At 41.3% G+C, this 18,033-nt stretch overlaps 1 protein-coding gene across 6 annotated transcripts in view; it reads right to left on the bottom strand.

Moving 5' to 3' along the window:
* Positions 1-18,033, bottom strand: part of GRM5 (glutamate metabotropic receptor 5) — a 1,801,008-nt gene that overhangs the window by 16,135 nt on the left and 1,766,840 nt on the right. For 4 of the 6 annotated variants that reach the window (XR_011284099.1, XM_069639438.1, XM_069639437.1 and 1 more), the window contains exons 9-10: positions 10,834-10,887; positions 3,375-3,413 (exon numbers count right to left, since the gene is read on the bottom strand). The exons of 1 other annotated variant lie outside the window; for it this stretch is intronic. Coding sequence is in view for 4 of the 5 variants with exons in the window: in XM_069639438.1 (XP_069495539.1) it covers positions 3,375-3,413; positions 10,834-10,887 (93 nt within the window). In the remaining variant the exon portion in view is untranslated. The remainder of the gene's footprint in view (positions 1-3,374; positions 3,414-10,833; positions 10,888-18,033) is intronic. One more of the 6 variants, XM_069639439.1, reaches the window with a different exon arrangement.

The following is an 18,033-nucleotide window of genomic DNA, read 5'->3' as shown; positions in this document are numbered from 1 at the left end:
ACATTCATTTTGGGGAAGTTATCGGGGGATTCCGCTGGAACATTTTATAGAATTGTGCAAAGGATTTTCTCTTGACATGTATTATGAAGATGCTTCATAACTTCTGCTACAGATTGTGATCGGGTTTTTTACGTCTACGAAAGCTAAAGCAGCTGCTGTCAATTGGGAGGACGTTACTCTGGGGCATTCCCCAATATTTAAACTGAACAGCAAAGACAAACTGTGTTCTTCGTCATCCTCTGACCCGTCTGACAACAGCCCATGCGGTTCTGGCAAGCTGGAAGCTGTTATACGACCAAGGAGAGAACCAGGTGACGGAGGAGGCCACGTTGAAGCCTGGAGAGCTGACTCAAGGCTTCAGGAGGCAACAGCAAGGCTTGTCTCCAAAGTTGAGAAGAACAATATCGGGACCCCCAAGAAGTGTCTTGTAGGTCATTTGGGAATAGGCATTGTTGATTGTGCATTTGTAAGGTGCTTATACGTCAAGTAAATTGTGTTTCAAAGCACCCACAGGGCAACGGGGAGGGTACATGGGAAGGCTGAGCAAAACAAGATGATACGTGCAGATGTTTTTATTTATTTTTATTTTATTGAGCATTTGTAGAGTGCTTTATCCAACAGAATTGTGTTTCAAAGCACCACAAGTCTAAATGGGAAGGGAACAGGGGAAATAATAACAATGGCATTAAGAGTAAATATACAGTCGTGGTCATACTAGGCCTTGTGTCATTCGGCCGTGCAAGTGTATTTAGGAGAATTGCAGGGGTTGGGGATGGAAGGAGGAGCAGAAGGGGAGTGAACAAGTGCTGGAAGGGAGCCCAGGGTGGAAGTGATAATGGGAGCTAAGGCGGGGAACCTTAGGCTAAGTGCTAGTACAAGCGACTCTCGAAAGTGGCATGTGGAGCCACCAAGCAGGGGCCCAAAGGGCAGTGCATTGGGTGGGAGAGTGGTGCTGGTATTGACTGGGAGGAATGGCCTGGGATGCTTTGGGATTCATGAGGATAAAGCCACTGTTACAGCGGCAGTGAGGTGATTAGCAGGGAAGGGAAAGAGTTAGAGAAGAACAGAGTTTTGAGCAGTTTCTGAAACTTAAGGAGGTCCGGCTCAAGTCAAGGGGCAGGGATGCTAATCCAAAGGGACGCACCATCTGAGCAGAGAGACGCCCCCACTCTCTGCTTTGAAAAGCATTTGACAGTCAGAGAGTTGGAGTTAGTGGAGCATAGAGCTCTAGCATGGGAGTATTTATGGAGGGAACATTTGGATATAGCATGGTTCCAGGACCCAGAAGGCCTTCTGGAAGGTTATCCAGTGATTCCCTCGAATACAAATTATCGAATGCAACAGCACTGAATGCAAAAGCCTCAAAAAAATGCATTTTTTTCGTAGGTAAAGTTTTTTTCTATTATAATGGGTTTTAAGGGGTAAAAAAAACAGGGGTTGGGGGAACCGCCATTAAAAAAAGTAAATAAAAAATTATTTTTTTCTATGCCTTTTTTTCTCCGAGGTTTTTGCATTCAATGCTTTTGCATTCGAGGCTATCACTATAAACCACTGGAAGATGCAGAGGGTCTTGAATTTGATGCTTGCAGCCACTGGAAGGCAGTGGGGGATATTAAGACTGGAGAGATACAGGCCCTGGGCATGAGGCCAAGGATAAATCTGGCACATGATTCTGGATTTGCTGGAGGGGGCCAAGGTAGGAAAGAGGGTGATTAAGAAAGAGGCTGTTGCAGTTGTCCAGCCTGGATACATTGGGCTTTTGGGGGAAGCTGAGAAATGGAAGAATGCCTCCGAGCAGGTGGAGCTGGAAGTGGGACTTCTTGGTAAGGTCCATGGATAGGGTGTGAAGGAGAGAACAGAGTCGAAGATGACCCTGAGGTTTCTGGCCTCACAAGAGGGATGTCAGAGGGTAGGAGGAAAAGAGGGTGCAGGTGGAGCTCTGTCTTATTGGCATTGAGACAGAGATTATTCGCTGCACACCATGCCTGAATGGGTGACAGACTGTCGGGGTGAGAGAGCAGGAAGAGGGGGAAGTAGAGGGAAGTTTGCAGGAAAGCTGTGTGTCATCGACATAATACTAGAAATGAGGAGAGAAGGAGCTCAGGTGAGCAAGAGGGGTAAGGTAGATATTGAAGTGCCATGGTGATAGGATAGAGCCCTTGGGGACACCACATGTAGAGAGGGTGGTGGTGGAGGAGAAAGGGCCCAGTTGCATCTGGGAGGAGTAGTTAGTGAGGAAAGAGGTCAGTCAATCCAGTGCCTGGTCAGTGTTGCCGAGGGTGTCACAGGGTCATTTTATGAGGATGGAATGGTTGACCGTGTCAAAGGCAGAGGAGAAATCGGGGAGAATGAGAACAGCAGGATAGTTGGAGTCGAAGAAGGTTTACTAAGGATAGGTAGAAAAGTAGCATGCCTATTCATCTGCTGTTCTAAAACAAATTAATTCTCAACTCTTACACTCTAAATTCCTTAAGCATTATTATTTCTTAAATTGACCCCTGATTGCAAACATGCATGTCTATTTTACAAGATCGTTTTCAAAATGGCAATATGTTCAGAATGATCAGCCTTGCGTTATGTACTTGCACATGCTGCTAAGTTAATGTCTATTAATTCTTTCTTCTTTTAATCTACACGTACAATTACTAAGGCAGTTATTTTATATTAGTGTGGTTTAGCTTTTGTGTTTATCTACTCTCTTAGATACACATTCATCCATTTGTTAATATCCTTACAATATTCTCTACATGTTACACTTATTCAACTAGTAGAGTAATAGTGCTGTTCTACAAAGTACAGACAGACAGCTATTTCAACAATCCTTTAGTGTGGTACACTGGTCCTTACTATCACTCACACAAAGTTCGATTTTCTTAGTTTGGTGTGATTTAGCTAAAACCTAGTAAAGATTCTTATTTAAATGAAAGCTCAATTTTAATTCAATGATGTTTATCGCAGATGGCAAATCAGATCCGACAAAGCTCAAAAACAGACAATACGGCCTGATTTGTAGTTCTTGTTTTCTATTTTTAGCTTGATTTTTTACCTTCTACGAAGTACACGCCTTTTCGTTTACCTGACAGAATAAGCAGAGCCTAACTTGATGATGTCTTATAACAGTAGGTGCCAGACACCCCAAATTCGTTTTTTTGTTAACCACTGTTAAATGGGATTCATTTTTTCAATCCTACTCCCACACTCCCAAACCAGAACCACCGATCTTGCCTATAATCTGTGATGGATTATGCAGACGCTTTGCTGTCAGTAGATTGAAGTGATTTGATTGGCAGATTGGTTTTCCATGCATCTTCATAAAGAGCATGTCATTATTGAAACCTAATCTCACCACATCAAATCTACACTTCACCACTTACCTGTGAACAGAATACTCTGTAGCAATCTTGTCCAGCCCACTAAAAAAAATAAGAGCAAGAACAATTAAATCACAGCTGCACACTGGTTGCAGTGGGCCAAAAGATACACTTTCATTCTTATAGCCGGATTTTGTAGCCAATACCTGTGGTATGGTTGTGTTTCAGTAAAACCTAAGATATTTGAAATGTAGATGTCTGTGTCTGATTACCCAAACTATGTTAAACTGATTAGCTCAGAACTTTGCTGCATTGACATGTTGAGGTTGAATGCCTATTGGTGGACAGAAATGCTACCAACTTGAACTATTCTACCCCCTGTAAACCAGTTATTAAATGTAAGGTTACATACTTTCACTGGTTACATTTGAAAATGGCCACGTTAGAATGCATATAATTGAAAAACCCTTTAAACACTTCTGAAGTTCGTGCATTTTATAGTGTGGGCACACAAAGGCTTTTTTGATGTGCTGAGCAGAATTCAGCTCCCACTGAAGTATGTTTAAGTTTAAAGGACACATAAAATAGTAACACAAAAATAAATATATTGCACCTCAATTTTAAGATTTTATCATCTGCCAATTTCCAAAACATCTATCTGCTATATTTTTCAACAAGTTTAAGAATTTGTCTCACTTAAGTAATTTTCTATTTAGTCAACTGCATCCAATGCTTACAAATGTAAGAAGCCTTATGGGGTAGGGGAGTACGTGCAGCCAGCATCTCTATGTCACCACCAGAGATGCAAAATAAACTGTTGCATTTTAATTCACTGCAGGTAAAAAGGTTTGCTTATCTAGCAATCATGTATGCATTACCAGCAGTAGCCGTATGAATAGCAGTTTTAGTACCATCAGTACTTGTACTAGTATAGCAGTAGTAGCAGTGACAAAAGTATCAGTAGTGGTTATAGGTTTAGTGCTAGACATCATTTCAGAAGTACCTGTATCACCAGTGTCACCCCCAATAGGCAAAGTGTTACAATGGCTACCAGTACCACAGCTAACTTAAAAGTACTATTAGTACTACTACCAGTAGCAGTACTATAATTAGTAGTAGTCACACTAGTAGGACGAATAATACTAGTGCTGATATCATTGTTTGTAGTACTAGTACTGGCATTATAAGTAGTAATGGTATTACTGTGACCATTACTACTTGTTCTACTACTACAGCTAGTAGTAGTGACAGTATTACTCCTACTACTACTACCATCAAGACCATCAAGACCACTGCTACCAGCAGCCCTACATGCAAAGGAAGGCAACCCCCTTAGGAACATGCGTCTGCAGAGTTAGCAGGTGCGCATTTGGCGTTTTGCAAGGCAAATGTCACAATGTGCTGTATGAGCAGGGGGGTCTCTTTTAACAAGGAAACACCTGAAAAGTAATGTATTTATTTATGTATGTGTTTATTCTGAAGTTTTATTATGCCACCTGATTGTGGTGTAACTGCTTTGAGGCAAGGCAAAGGGGCGTTACTGGCTTCTGGACCTGTGTTTACTCAGACAGCTGCTAATGCACAAGTGCAGAGTTTATATCAGGACCCTCAGGATGAACTCAGTCATACCCCCATAAGGGGCAGATGACAGATCAGCTGTTGGGCAAGTCTGCTAAGCAGTGCTTGCCCAACAGCTGGTCATTGGACTGAATGTTGAACCCAGAAGGAATCTCTGACCGGTGACTGCTTACCCAGAAATCACTGGGTAATTTTACTCCAGAACAAATAGGAATGTGCTCTTTGCACTAAAGCCACTTAGCTACTTATCCCATTGGGATACTCGGCGTACCTGAATATTACCAGTAGTGATTATTTATACTGACATCTAGTAGTACGGGTGCCTGGACTAAGGTACCCTATGATAAGAGTAGGTGTAGGATATGCAAGGAATACATTGAAACCAGTAGACATCCTCTTACGGGATACTTCACTCTTTTAGATACATATAAAAAGCAATACCACAATATTATTTATATATATGTTATAGAGTATGATCAAGTATGGTCACATATTTATTCTGGAGAAAAGCACGTTTTAAATGCACATGTGTTTTATTTATGGCAAGCAATTATGGGTAAGATTATTGAAATGTAACTGACCGGTTCTTTTTGGGATATTGTGTAAATAGTAAGTGATTATGAGTTTGTTTCTCTTACTAAGATGATTTTATGAAAAGATATTTGCACATGCACATTTCGATATGTATATATGATTTTTTTACCTGCTACAATATTTTGTGTCTAATTCCTTATGCAGTATGATTTAATGAAATGGTATTTGAGTATGTAATTTTTTTATTGTATATATGTAACTATTATATCATATCATGTTATTGTATTTTATAGTATTAATAAGGTTTATTTTAACCAGCAAAACACTGTAATACCATTTTTTTTAAAAACACTGATTATTTAAAGGGTTGTCTGTAAATTTCTAATTGCTGGCCAGCCGAATTTATTCACATGAACGAAACAAAAAAATATCCTTTGTCACTGACGTTTAATAAGTAATATGCAAAAAACCTAAAGGGTGAAGCTGGATTGATGTCCCCATTAATTCTAGGGTGTAACGGTGGATCTATTACTAAGGACAATCAGTGTGCCTTGCTCCTGCCATAGATCAAGCGCTCGCAGCTCAGACCCTGACCATGCCTACTTAGGTGTTTATCCCTACTAGATTGATAGTGTACTGTTGAGTACAACAATACCAGCACAAGTTACTGTAGAAAATAAACTCACATTCCATTGTCCTATGCACTAGTCAAACACGCCTAAATATAATTGCAGGCACAGCTCTTCGGCAAGAGCCTTATTTAAGCGTAATCAAGGATCTATGGGCAGTTCTTTTTTCTTAAATTGATATATATCACAGAATGTGAGAGCTGTCTTGTGCGTTTATAAACAAGTTTATTGATACCTTTGCCTGTGCATGCGGCAAAAGAGCATTGCTCTTCATCACTGAGTTTTGAACAAATGGATTGAGTCCCGGAATAAAGGCAACACCACATTATGCACTTCCTCCAGCATACCTATGAATTAGTGCCTGAGCATGTAGATATGAGGCATTGCCATAACCTATGTCTGAGTTCACGTCATACGAGTGGCTCCACAATGCCAACACCAGCCGGCCAACATTATCCACAAGGCCCATTTCAGCCGGCTCACCATCAGCCCACCCAGTGAATTGAATCAATTATGTATGGGTGACTATGAATTGACTGGAAATATCCCACATCAGGGCTATGGATCAGAACATTGACAGCTTGAGCTCCGGTCTCAATGTCTATACGTTTGAGTCAGAAATCTAAGCATCCCATGAAATGGCAAGTTAACTATCTGAAATAGGTGGCCACAACCTCTGAAATGCATGTTAATGGTGGATAAATTACCTACAAGGATGATCTTGTGAATGTGACATAGCAGCTGCCGGTATTTTCATGCACTGTATGAAAGATTGCTTTATCCATGTTATTGATTACTAACAGTGTATCTGAGTAGCAAGCCAGTACTCAACTTTTATTCTAGAGATAGCTAATTTGTGAATAAAACATATTTAAAAGAGATGTTAAGAAGCCAACTAAAGAGGCATTTTTATTAGATTTTTCATTAGGTATTGATTTATAATGGACATCCTTCAGATTCCACTTTTTTAATGATTGGTCAAGAATTCTACATTTTCTGATAACAGTGTAAAATGTTAATTGAGAATGTAAACATATATCTTTTATTTCCATGATTTAGTAGCGTGTCCACGTTACTAAAATAAAGGCATTTTGAATAGTTGATTGTTTCTTTTAATAGATCTGTGAGATGTTCCCTGGTGCAACAGGTTAGTTTAGAATTCTTGCGAGTGGTGGAAAGGCAGAGCTGATTGACCTAACTCCCTCTTTAGCATCATGCTTCATGATAAACCAGGGGGTGAGTAAATGAGCACGCAGTTCAGACCGAACATATGAAAAAACACTGGTTCAGGATCAGCTCTGCAATCTCAACGGCTTGATAAAGTGAACTGCCATTTTGTTTTTGCCAAGATGATATTTTATTTTACCACTCATTAAGTATAGAGGCCAGAGGTGTTTTCCTTTAACGGGCCGTCATTTCAGTTAACACTGAATCAGAAATCACAATCAGATAACATCTGTATGATTATTAGAAAAGTGCACTTTTGCAGAATGACAAAATTGGCAAAATTGGCAAAATTGGCATTTAGACTTTTAGGTAATCAGGATACCTTTGATTTAAGGTTTAAAAACTGTTTATTTTTTTTTCAAACTGCCCATGCCCTCTGTTTTAGATTTTGAAAGCAGAAGCTTTCTCTTCAGCAGAAAATATCTAAGCATCCACAGTTCACATTAAAATGAAACAAAATAATTTCAATTATAATCTGATTGTTCTATTCAGCTTAGAATGTTGACTATTTGGATGCACAAATGCACATGATACTTAAGTAAATTACATTATGTGCCATAGTGGGAGGGCTCCCATACCACACCACCCGGTACGACCCAGGGAATTTGCTAGGGTTTACTTTACTGGGTGCTAGTAGGCATTTATTTATTTATTTGAAAAACCTGTTGCGACTAACAGGAGACCCGATCTTTCAAAGAAATATTAACCTAACATGGCTGCCATGGAAATGGAAGCGAGGCTCCAATCGGAGACCCTCTTCCATTTCCATGGTGGCTGGCTGAAATGAGCAGAGTGGTACCGCAACCTCTTCAGGTAAGTGCAAGGAGTGTGCAGGGGAGGGAAGCAGAAGGAAGGGGAGCGGTGGGAACGGCCGGGGAAGAAGAACAAAATTGCGGGCACTGGTAGTTCCGAGGTTCCTTGGAACGTTTACTATACTGTGAGGTTTAAACCGCGATCTGAGTATCCTGATAGGCTGCTTCCAATACCCAGGGTGCTAATTCACAATGATTCATCTGTGCATAAACCATATATATTGACCTTTTGAATGGCCCTAAATAGTTGTTGACAGCACACTTATGTGTTGTGTAATTTTATTGATTAATTGCCACTCCTACTGTGTCCCTAAACACATTTACTTGGAAGGTATGCAGTTGTGTCAAATGTAGAGGTGTGTCCTTTGGTAGCTCAACTTCTTCTAGTGTTTTTCTATTTGTTTACAATCATTTGATCAAAAGGAGAACATATGTTGTTGGGGTTTTGACAAATGTTTTACTGTATTACTGTATTCAAAGTAGACACTGTATGCCCTAATGCACACAGATAAGGAATTACCAGAATAATTTGCACATTGCATGCATTGCGTTTGCAAGTAAGTGCTTCTGGATTATAACTGGACATGACATTTAAATAAATGAAGCCCAGCGTAGATGCAACATATGTCGTTTTTATTAAGTTACTATGCCAAGTGCAATCCTAGGAATAATGATTTTATTATTTCATGTTATTGTTTAAAGTGTGGGCCTATCTCCAGGGCAGCAGAGTACTGTACAGAGCGTGGGTAGCCAGCATGTGGGCTGGCATCTTTTAACAGTAGCACAGTACTATGAGGTCTATGCGTTGGTATGTGCGCCCATTGTAATTAGTCCTTGCTTGATCAACTCTAAACTAAGAGCGGCAAAAAAATATCTCCCAACTACCTGTAAAGCAATTTGCTATGGGACAAGTAACACCTTTCAATGCAGTTTTTGTTCCCCATATAACTCTTGACACAGAAACATACATTTCTAAGACCATGGGCCTCGTTCTAAATCTGGCAGTCTGGAAATAAGGGTGCCGGTAGCAACGTTCCAGCACCCTTTGCAGACTGCCAGACTACAACTAGGCCTGCTGGGTCCCTTGATCCCAGGCACCGGCCACTACAGACATGGTTTTCATGGAAGCACCGTTACCATTATCAACGGTGCCAGAGCTTCTGTGTTTTTCTGTCGCCTGACGTCCGTGGCCGCTGGGACTTGTAATGTCCCGGTGGCGACAGAATATCAGGTGGCAGAACGGTGTTATGAGTTTGGCGGCAACCCGACGGTCGCACCGGCAGGTTTCTGCTGAACTTGTAATGAGGCCCCATGACTAAACGTATATATGTCACACCGTGTTGCATCTGTTGTTCCCTGAAAGGGCATGTTTTCTTAAAAATCCTAATGCTATTGATGTGAACATTTTGGATACATTTGGTAATGATTTCAATGTTTGAAGTCATTAGAAGTGAACTTAAATTGACTGAGTGATGTGTATCAACTCCAAAATCCACATAAACTTCTGGCCCACATCATTTGTAAAAAAATATTTGAGCACATGATTGCAGTCGATGTCTGAAGAAATACCTATTTATTTGCTTGCCAAATAAATGTCAAAAGCATGTATGTTAAGGAGACAGGAAACCCTGATTGTGCTATTGAAATATAAAATACATTTTGCTGATAAGTTGGTTATTTGTATGATATTCTCATACAATCTCTGCGTTGCGAGGCCATATCTGTTAGATTTCAACGAATTGTGATGACTAACGTGGGCGGCTAACACAGGTACACCCTAAATATATTTCACTGGAGACGTCTTTACATGGAGCATCAAGACGTGCACTTCCAAAACATTGAATGAAAAGACACATTGCGTGATTGTACGTGCATTCTCTTAAACATTAGGGTCCTGCCTTTGGTTTAAATGTGAACATAGACTATGCTAAATGGTATCAGGTAATAATGTCCCCATGCGTAATGTCCCCATACGTAATGTCGCCAGGATAAGCCATTGGCGACATTATATATAGTGGCATTATTATGTATAGGGAGGTGTTGCGGGAGGTCCCCTGGGCCCCTTTAAAAAAATCAGGGGTTGCGGTCGTGTCCCCCGCATGTTCAATGTAATAATGTCTCAGCAAAAAACAGCAACTTTATTGTCAGGGGACATTTTTGCAGGGAAATTATTACATGGAACCCGCTAAATCTGTCCCAAATTACTCAGTCCTGGCAATCTGACTGTGAGTCAAACTTACTCCCATCATTCGGGAACTCATGACAGTTTCAATAGGTGGTGGTGGTTGTAGTTCTGACAATGGTTGTAGGCGTCACAACCTTGTGTTAACAATTAGTGTCGAAGAGCAAAACTTTAATGGCAAGGGACATGCCTGGGGTGACGAATAAAATGGCGTGTCGCCTTAAATAGTCGACAGTGACTCACCACGCTTTCCCAGAAAACCTCCCACTGGAGTGTACGAGTGCTTTATCTGCTGTGCGCAACGCTGCCTCTTCCTGTCCTCTGAGATTACTGCCCTGGCCCTCTGAACAAAAGGCTGTTATTACAAAGCTTGTCATTGGTGGCAGCTTGAGCTCGTTCAGAGAAGTGTCCTTGCGGTGCAATTCTGCGTTTTCTCCTCATCATAGGGCCCCTTAGATTTCACTTCACACTTCCGGCTCGATTCACCACTGACATACCGCTAGACACAACTCACTCACACATGTAATATCGCAAATGAAAGTGTATAAATAAACGCTTACATTCCCATTGGCTGATGACAATAGGCGTGGGGAGCCCCAGGTGTAAATGAAATGCTAGAATAAAGAGAATGGATGAATTAATAAATTAATTGGTAAAATAATAATAACAATGTCATTGATAATCATATGCTTTAAATGAATGGTCGCTTCTGCCGGTCCATGACACACATGTCTGAACATGTATGTATGACGGCATGCACTCGCATTCATACTCAGACACAAAAGGTCTCTAAAACCTGTACATGATTGAGCTGCTAGGGCATACATGTCTAGTGAAGTACGTTATTATTCCATTCAATCAAAGGCAAAGCGAATATTTGTTATTTAGATAGACAGTGACACATCTTTTCTTTACTCTGAAGTGCTGTTTATCTGCACGTTCTTCGTGCATGACACAATTTCATTTACTCAGTGTTGATTATTTTCATTGTAAATTCAAAATAGGGATGTGCAAACTTGCTGAACAGAAGTTTTAAACATGGATGCCCACCATAATGGAAAGTGAAGAGTTACTCAAAGTTACGGTCCTCTTTAAAGTAACTTCTGTGCTACCGATACACCATCAAGGCTCTGTACAGGAGTAAACTTTGCTGCAGCTATTGGGGCATCCAGGGTTAAAGCTCAGGAATACCAACACCAAGCTGGCATGATGACTACTCACAAAGACTTTTAAAGGTTGAAGACAGACCTGGAGCCAGAAAGGTTATGATTAACCATTGCATACAAAACGTTTAATTGTCACAAGTTACAGTGGTCATAAAGAAGGGAGTATCAGGAAGGGTCGAGTGAAGATGGGCTATAAATCAAGTGAACAACTACAGAATCGTACGGTGTAGTCACACATATTGTATAGCACATTTCAAACATGAATCTTCACATCTAAATAACACATGTATTTTCTATGTGTTAGCTATTTAGAAAGTGTTGGAGAGTGTACGATGCCTGAATGTCCCACAGAGTGTGCACGAAGGAGAGACATCAACTGTACACTGTTTTTACAGAAGGTCATACATGCTGCATGAAAGATTTTAAAATTCCACACATTTTCAAACCCAATCAGTGCACACTGCAGATTTGATTCACAGAAGCATTTTGTAAAGGCACACTCCTGTTGGAAATGTTCTATGAATCAGGCCTGCATATTCAAAGAGAGGAACTGAAAGAGGATCATGAGATTCATAAGCCTCATAACCGAGCAATTGGGGCGATCGCTAATGTAACTGGCCCACAGTCATAATTAACTTGCAGCCCTTACTTACCAAACAGATCAGACAGCAGGCAGGCAGATATCTGATAACCACAGTACTCATTTAACTGGTTGATACCTAATGGTATATTTATTGGGGCAGATTCATGGAATGTTAGGTGCAGAAAATGCGGTACATGCGCAGGCAACTCCGTGCAAATCCCCCTCGGTCAATTAATGGAATTGAATGCGTGGTACTTTTCGTGGACTTGTGTGGAGCTTGCGCTGGCTCGGCAAGTCTGTGCGAGCCGTCAAGGGTCTTGCGCGAGACTCCAAGCAGAGCATGGGCGTGGCTTGCACAGAGGGCAGGGAAGGGGGTGGAACACCAAAAATGGGGAAGAACCTGTGAAAAAGTGGGCATTCTGAGGGACGGCCTACAGGCAGTCCTAAGCACGCCCACAATTGCCCAGCACAAGACGTATACATGGATTCAATCGCGCAACGTCTCGGCTGGGAAATGGCCACGAACACGCGTGGCACAAATGTTTCTTTCTGCACACAGGCTCGCACAGTGTCCTTCTCAGCGTGACACTCCCACGATTTCTGCACGAAATTCCATGAATCGGCCACATAATGTCAACAATTGCATGAATAATTGCAATCACAATAACGTTGGTCCTGACATTATAGCAGCTAAGGCCTAGTGCTGCCCAATTTGTTACAATATTCCAGAATCAGGCTTTCAAATTATTTTCTTCTGTGGGAAAAATTCCAATCCATGGGGAAAATGCATACTGCTATATTAAGAGTAAGTGGATTGTGAGCCAATAGCAGGGCATTCACATGGTCCCTATCACAAATGGAACACGAGGTTTTTACATTTACAGGATATTTAATAATTGTTTTAATTTATTTTTCTGAATTGCTGTTTTATTGATGCGTTTATAAGTTATGTTTTGTTTCACGGCAAATTACTGAAATAAACAATTTCGGACTCACTGACAGCATATATTAATTACACGTACAAGTATTAATGTACGATTGTGTAATGAAATGAATAGGAACTGGCCACATGCACAGAACCTAATTATTTGTTTATCATCCATTCGTCTAGTATGACCAGTGGTTGGAGAGATTGTCTCATGTGGCGGGTAATACACTTAAATTGTTTTTTTTTTCTAACTCAGCCTCTCTCTTTGAAGCACTAAACGTGTGGTGATTGTTTTCAAGTGCTGTGCCATTGATACCCATCAGGCATGCAGAGGGAGAGCACTAGAAAAGGCAAGCTCACACGCATGTGATTGGCCATTTTGCGTTTTTCGAAAATTAGTATTCATTCAGGTTATGAAACCCAAAACAAAAATAAATAAGACATCCGGTCAAACAATCGAACAGCAGGAAGAAAAAAAATAAGCAAGGAGCAACCCCACTCTTTTTTGTTTACCAACAATTGCGCATTATTCAGTTTACTCCACTTGAACTCAGGTGCATTATCCATTGGAAGCCATATAGCCTTATTTTGAGGTGTTGATAAGATATTTAGTCGGACATTAATTTGTCAAAATCTATGCTTTCTTTCAGTAGTGCAGAGTGTAGTATTTTGCTTTTATTAAGATTTACGGTAATTAGGTTTATTGCACCTAGTACGGTTGCTTTTTTAGATTCCACCTTTTATTTTAAATTCTTTCTTTCAAAGTGCATTTAAATATGGAATTTCAATCATCAGAGTGCCATTAATAGATCATCTCAAAAATATGTATGTCTCCATAGAAACCAACCAAATAAAGTAGGTCTGCTTTAGAGTGTAGGGATCTAATATACAGCAATAAAGGAATGCTTTCACAGCTCTGTCAATTTCATGTACATGGGAGAAAATCAAAGGCTGATTCGAAGTGCAATTGTTTTAAATGTTTTGTTGGCGTTTTAGATGCTTATTTTAGTAATATCGCCCGAGGCAGAGGACATATAAGGGCTGCAAGGATCGAATCACTGGTATTGCTTGAAGCCCTTGGGTGCTACTGCTGTTAGCCCTCACCGGGATCCAGTGCGTGACCCTACCATAACAAATGAGCATACGAAACCCACAAACAACGCTTTCAGTGAGAGAGTGCGGGTGTTGTCATGAGAACAAACTGACACATTGTGCTGTGCAACATGGGTTCATTACAGGGAGGAACTGCAAAAGAGTAAGGAGAGGAAAGGCAGCTGATGGGTAACATGCAGCACAGAGGGGGAGCATGACGGGTGCCGGGGGAGGGGGTCGGGGGGGCGGGGAGGGGAGCAGTTCAGGCGCTTGGAGGGCATCTAATTCAAACAAAAGATGTAGATCAACGCGCTATTTTTAAAAAAACAGCATTTAAGCTGCAACCTCCGCACAGCATTTCAAAAACACTTGCTATATTGTCAAAACCCTCATATCAAAATAAATATAGTGACATGTCCCAAGATAAACATTTCAAGTATAAGAAAATATTCTGCAAATTTGGTCAAAAGGGAGAACTATTGAATCCGGGAAAAATCATAGCAACTTAAAGTTGCAGCAAAAACGAGTTTAGGCTTGTATTTGTACTGATGTTTGTGTTTTCCTTTACAGAAATCAAGGGCAAATGGTATGAAACCTACAGATGTTGAAAATGTGGACCTTTGATATGAGTGTGAGAAGCCAATACCATGGATAAACTGCCATGTGTGGGGGAAAGGGAAACTCACAGGGAACAGGAACATGCACATTTACAAGTGGCAATTGGGAATGAGATCAAATTAAAATGAAGCCAGGATTGAACTCTCTGATATTCTGTTATATTCACCAGCCCTCAGCAGTAGAACAACAGGACTGATTTGCCTTTGCCCTCTCAAAGAGTTGGAATTTGTCTGAACCCCAACAATAAAAATAATGACAATCTCTGGGACTAGTACACTGGGAGGTTGAATTCGCAATTAATTCTAAGGAGACTCTTTAATGGGATGCATCTGGTTGGTCTGCTTAACCTCTTAAAATAAAGACTGAGGGTTCAGCTTGACAAGTTCATCTGTTTTCTGCAATCTGCTATTTCAGTTTCCCAGGCCCTCCTAAAGGAAAAAAACAAATACCTTATCTATAATCTGCAAGACCCGGAACTAGATCAAGCGCGGCAGACATGATAGTCATAAACCTGCAAGAACTTCTAACTTCACCAGGCAGAAGTCATACAAACATTTAGCACTTAAATAACAGCTAAATATCTTAAGACTACAGATGCTTCTGTAATTGACAGACCCAATTTCAGATGCCGGTCCGATTGCACAGCGAGTAGAGCGCTCGCTTTGACATCTTTACAGAGCCTGCTGATGCAGGTTCGAATCCTGGCAGGTCCAAACTCAACCTTTCATCCTTCCGAGTTCAATAAATGAGCACCACACACTGTGGGTAATAATAAGCAGCGCTCATATACCTGAGGGTTTCTAGCGCAATATAAATGTTAATGTTATTGATTATTAATATTTTGGGTAATGAAAAAATGCTATATTGGATTCATATTTCAGAGGGGGGATTGTAAATTGACTGTACATGCTGGGAAATAAGTAAACACTTCATAAGAGAATGTACTTCTGGAATCATAGTTTTGATCAAACGGATCATATGTTGTGTACACAGGGAGATCCCTTTGACTCCTATTCTGTGCAATGTACAAGCACATAAGAACATAGGGAACCCATTGTGTTCATACTTAGACAAATAAAGTAATTAAAGCCACTTCCTGGTTATACCTTCAAGCAGAATATTGTTGTTAATGCTAAGTTGTTCCAGACAAAAGGGAAACAGTGATTCATAGCTACTAATTTCACAGTTTTAAGTTGCCCGTTGAAAGGGAAAAAAGTACACCTCTACAGAGTAATTAGATAGAAACTCCACCCGAGGGAATCTAGCCTACATACATGTTGCACCAACATTTTCCTTTCTAAAAGTCATTTACAAAGATGACGATCCAGAAGTTTGTTGCAAGTGCATTTTATAGAATGGTACTGACATTCCGACATGTTTTTGAATAAGGGGTGGTGGTCTTGTTTTCAATTAAGGGGAATTAGAGTGCATTGGATAGACAGTGATGGTCTGAATTAATGTGTTTTGTTGTATGAAATTTAAGTCTTGTCCTGGCCCCTTAAGCTTTTTTAATTATGATGTATGTGCACCCAGGGTAAACAAAACACATAAGTGGTGATGTGTGTGTTACAAAATACTTAATTACTATGACTGTAGCTTTTTTTATAACAACATTTTATTGGATTTTACGAGTATACACAACATCAACAGCATTGCAATATTTAATGATAGTACCAATACAGTTTGTGCCGTGAGCTAGGGCTATTTCAATGGCTGGGACGCTGTTCCGATTTATCTGTGTCCATGCCTTTTCACTTTGCCAAGGGAGGCCCCACGTGCCCTGATTTCTCCCCTCTTGCTTCTTTGGCTTAATAGTTTGCACTGCCTTGGAGCCATCTGGTAAGTGGAGGTCTTCTAGTAAGAGCTGGAATCTTTACTACGTAGTCCATAAATGGGGCCCATTTGTTTAGAGCTTTGTTCAGGAAGCCCAACCTGATTGTTGTGACCTTTTCAGCGATGGCTATGTCCCAGCATTTGGAACACCATTTTTATTTTTGCTGCCAACAGGAGGTGCGTGCACAGGCGAGGGCTAGGGCCCGAGATCGGGAGCGCCCCTCCCCCTGTTTCACCCAATTGGATTATGCCGGGGTCCCAGGGGATGGATAACGCGGTAATTTCCTTGATGTGGTTCGTTACCTCTTTCCGGTAGGCCTCTGCTTTCGGGCAGGCCCAGACCATGTGGAATAGGGTGCCTCGGGTGGGGCATCCGCGCCAGCAGTTCGCAGGGATATCAGGGTTGGCCTTGTTTAGTTGAGCTGGAGTGATGTAATACCTGTAGCAGAGTTTGTAGTCCCCTTCCCTGTTTGTAATGCACTGTGTGCTTTTATGTAGTCTCGTCCAGAATTTCTCCCAATCCTCCACATCTATTTCCCGGCCCAGGTCTTTCTCCCATTCGAGCATATATCTTCTTTTTTAGAGGGGTCTGATCTGTTCAAGAACTGATAGAGCGCTGAGGTCCTTCCTCTCGCAGCTGGGGATGTTAGAGAAAGTTCCAGCGCTGTCAGCTCTCTAGTGCTTTTCTCCCTAACTCCTCTGTGGGACAACCAGTGCCGAATTTGGGCATAATGGAAAATTTCCCGTTCACCCACACCGAATTGTGCTTTGCATCTCTCGAATGATATGCGGAGTCCCTCCTCCAGGAAGTCCCTCGTTTTTAATAGTCCCCCCTCTCTCCAAGGTTCAAAGCCAATCGGTGGATTGCCTGGTGAAAATTCAGGGTCATTCCAAATGGGGGTAAGAGGGCCCAGTGTCCCCCGGACTCCCCATTTCCGGGCCACGGCATTCCAACTGCAGACGGTTGTGTTTGTTGCGCACAGACGGCCGCCGTTCATCTGGGCTTTTATGTTTGACAGGTGTGGGAGGTCCGATGGGGCATCTGGGCACCAGGCCTCCTCCAGCTGGTTCCACATCGGCTGATCTTCCATTTGAACCCAGGTGTATGCATGTGACAGCTGTGGCGCAAGGGCATACCTGGCCATTTCGGGTACACCCAACCCCCCCTGTGCTTTTCCCCATATGACTGTAGCTTTTAAAAACTTTGTAGAATAATGTGTTGATTATTTTTCCTCATTGGCATTTCTCACTGATGTAGAATTTATTTATCTTAAAATTGATTCAATAATGTTTACTTGATTCTTGTTCTGAAAGAGGAGGGAGTCTGCAAGGAAGCAATATTATTAAATTAGTGGTGCCAGATTCTTAAAAACAACTTTATTAAATAAAGGAAACTGTGCGCGCCTGGTTGGGGGTGGGTGGAACGTGCCCTGAATTAGATGTTGCACAATTAAAACATCCATCTATTATAACCCCAAGGCTAGAAGCAAGAGAGGTGAGGGAGTGACATATACACTATTCCAAAAGGAGAAGCCATGGT

The sequence above is a fragment of the Ambystoma mexicanum genome, chromosome 7q (genome assembly GCF_040938575.1).
Source record: "Ambystoma mexicanum isolate Mex_15411 chromosome 7q, UKY_AmexF1_1, whole genome shotgun sequence".
Lineage (NCBI taxonomy): Eukaryota > Metazoa > Chordata > Amphibia > Caudata > Ambystomatidae > Ambystoma > Ambystoma mexicanum.
The sequence above is the reverse complement of the archived record's forward strand: the minus strand, read 5'-3'. Positions and strand labels throughout refer to the sequence as shown.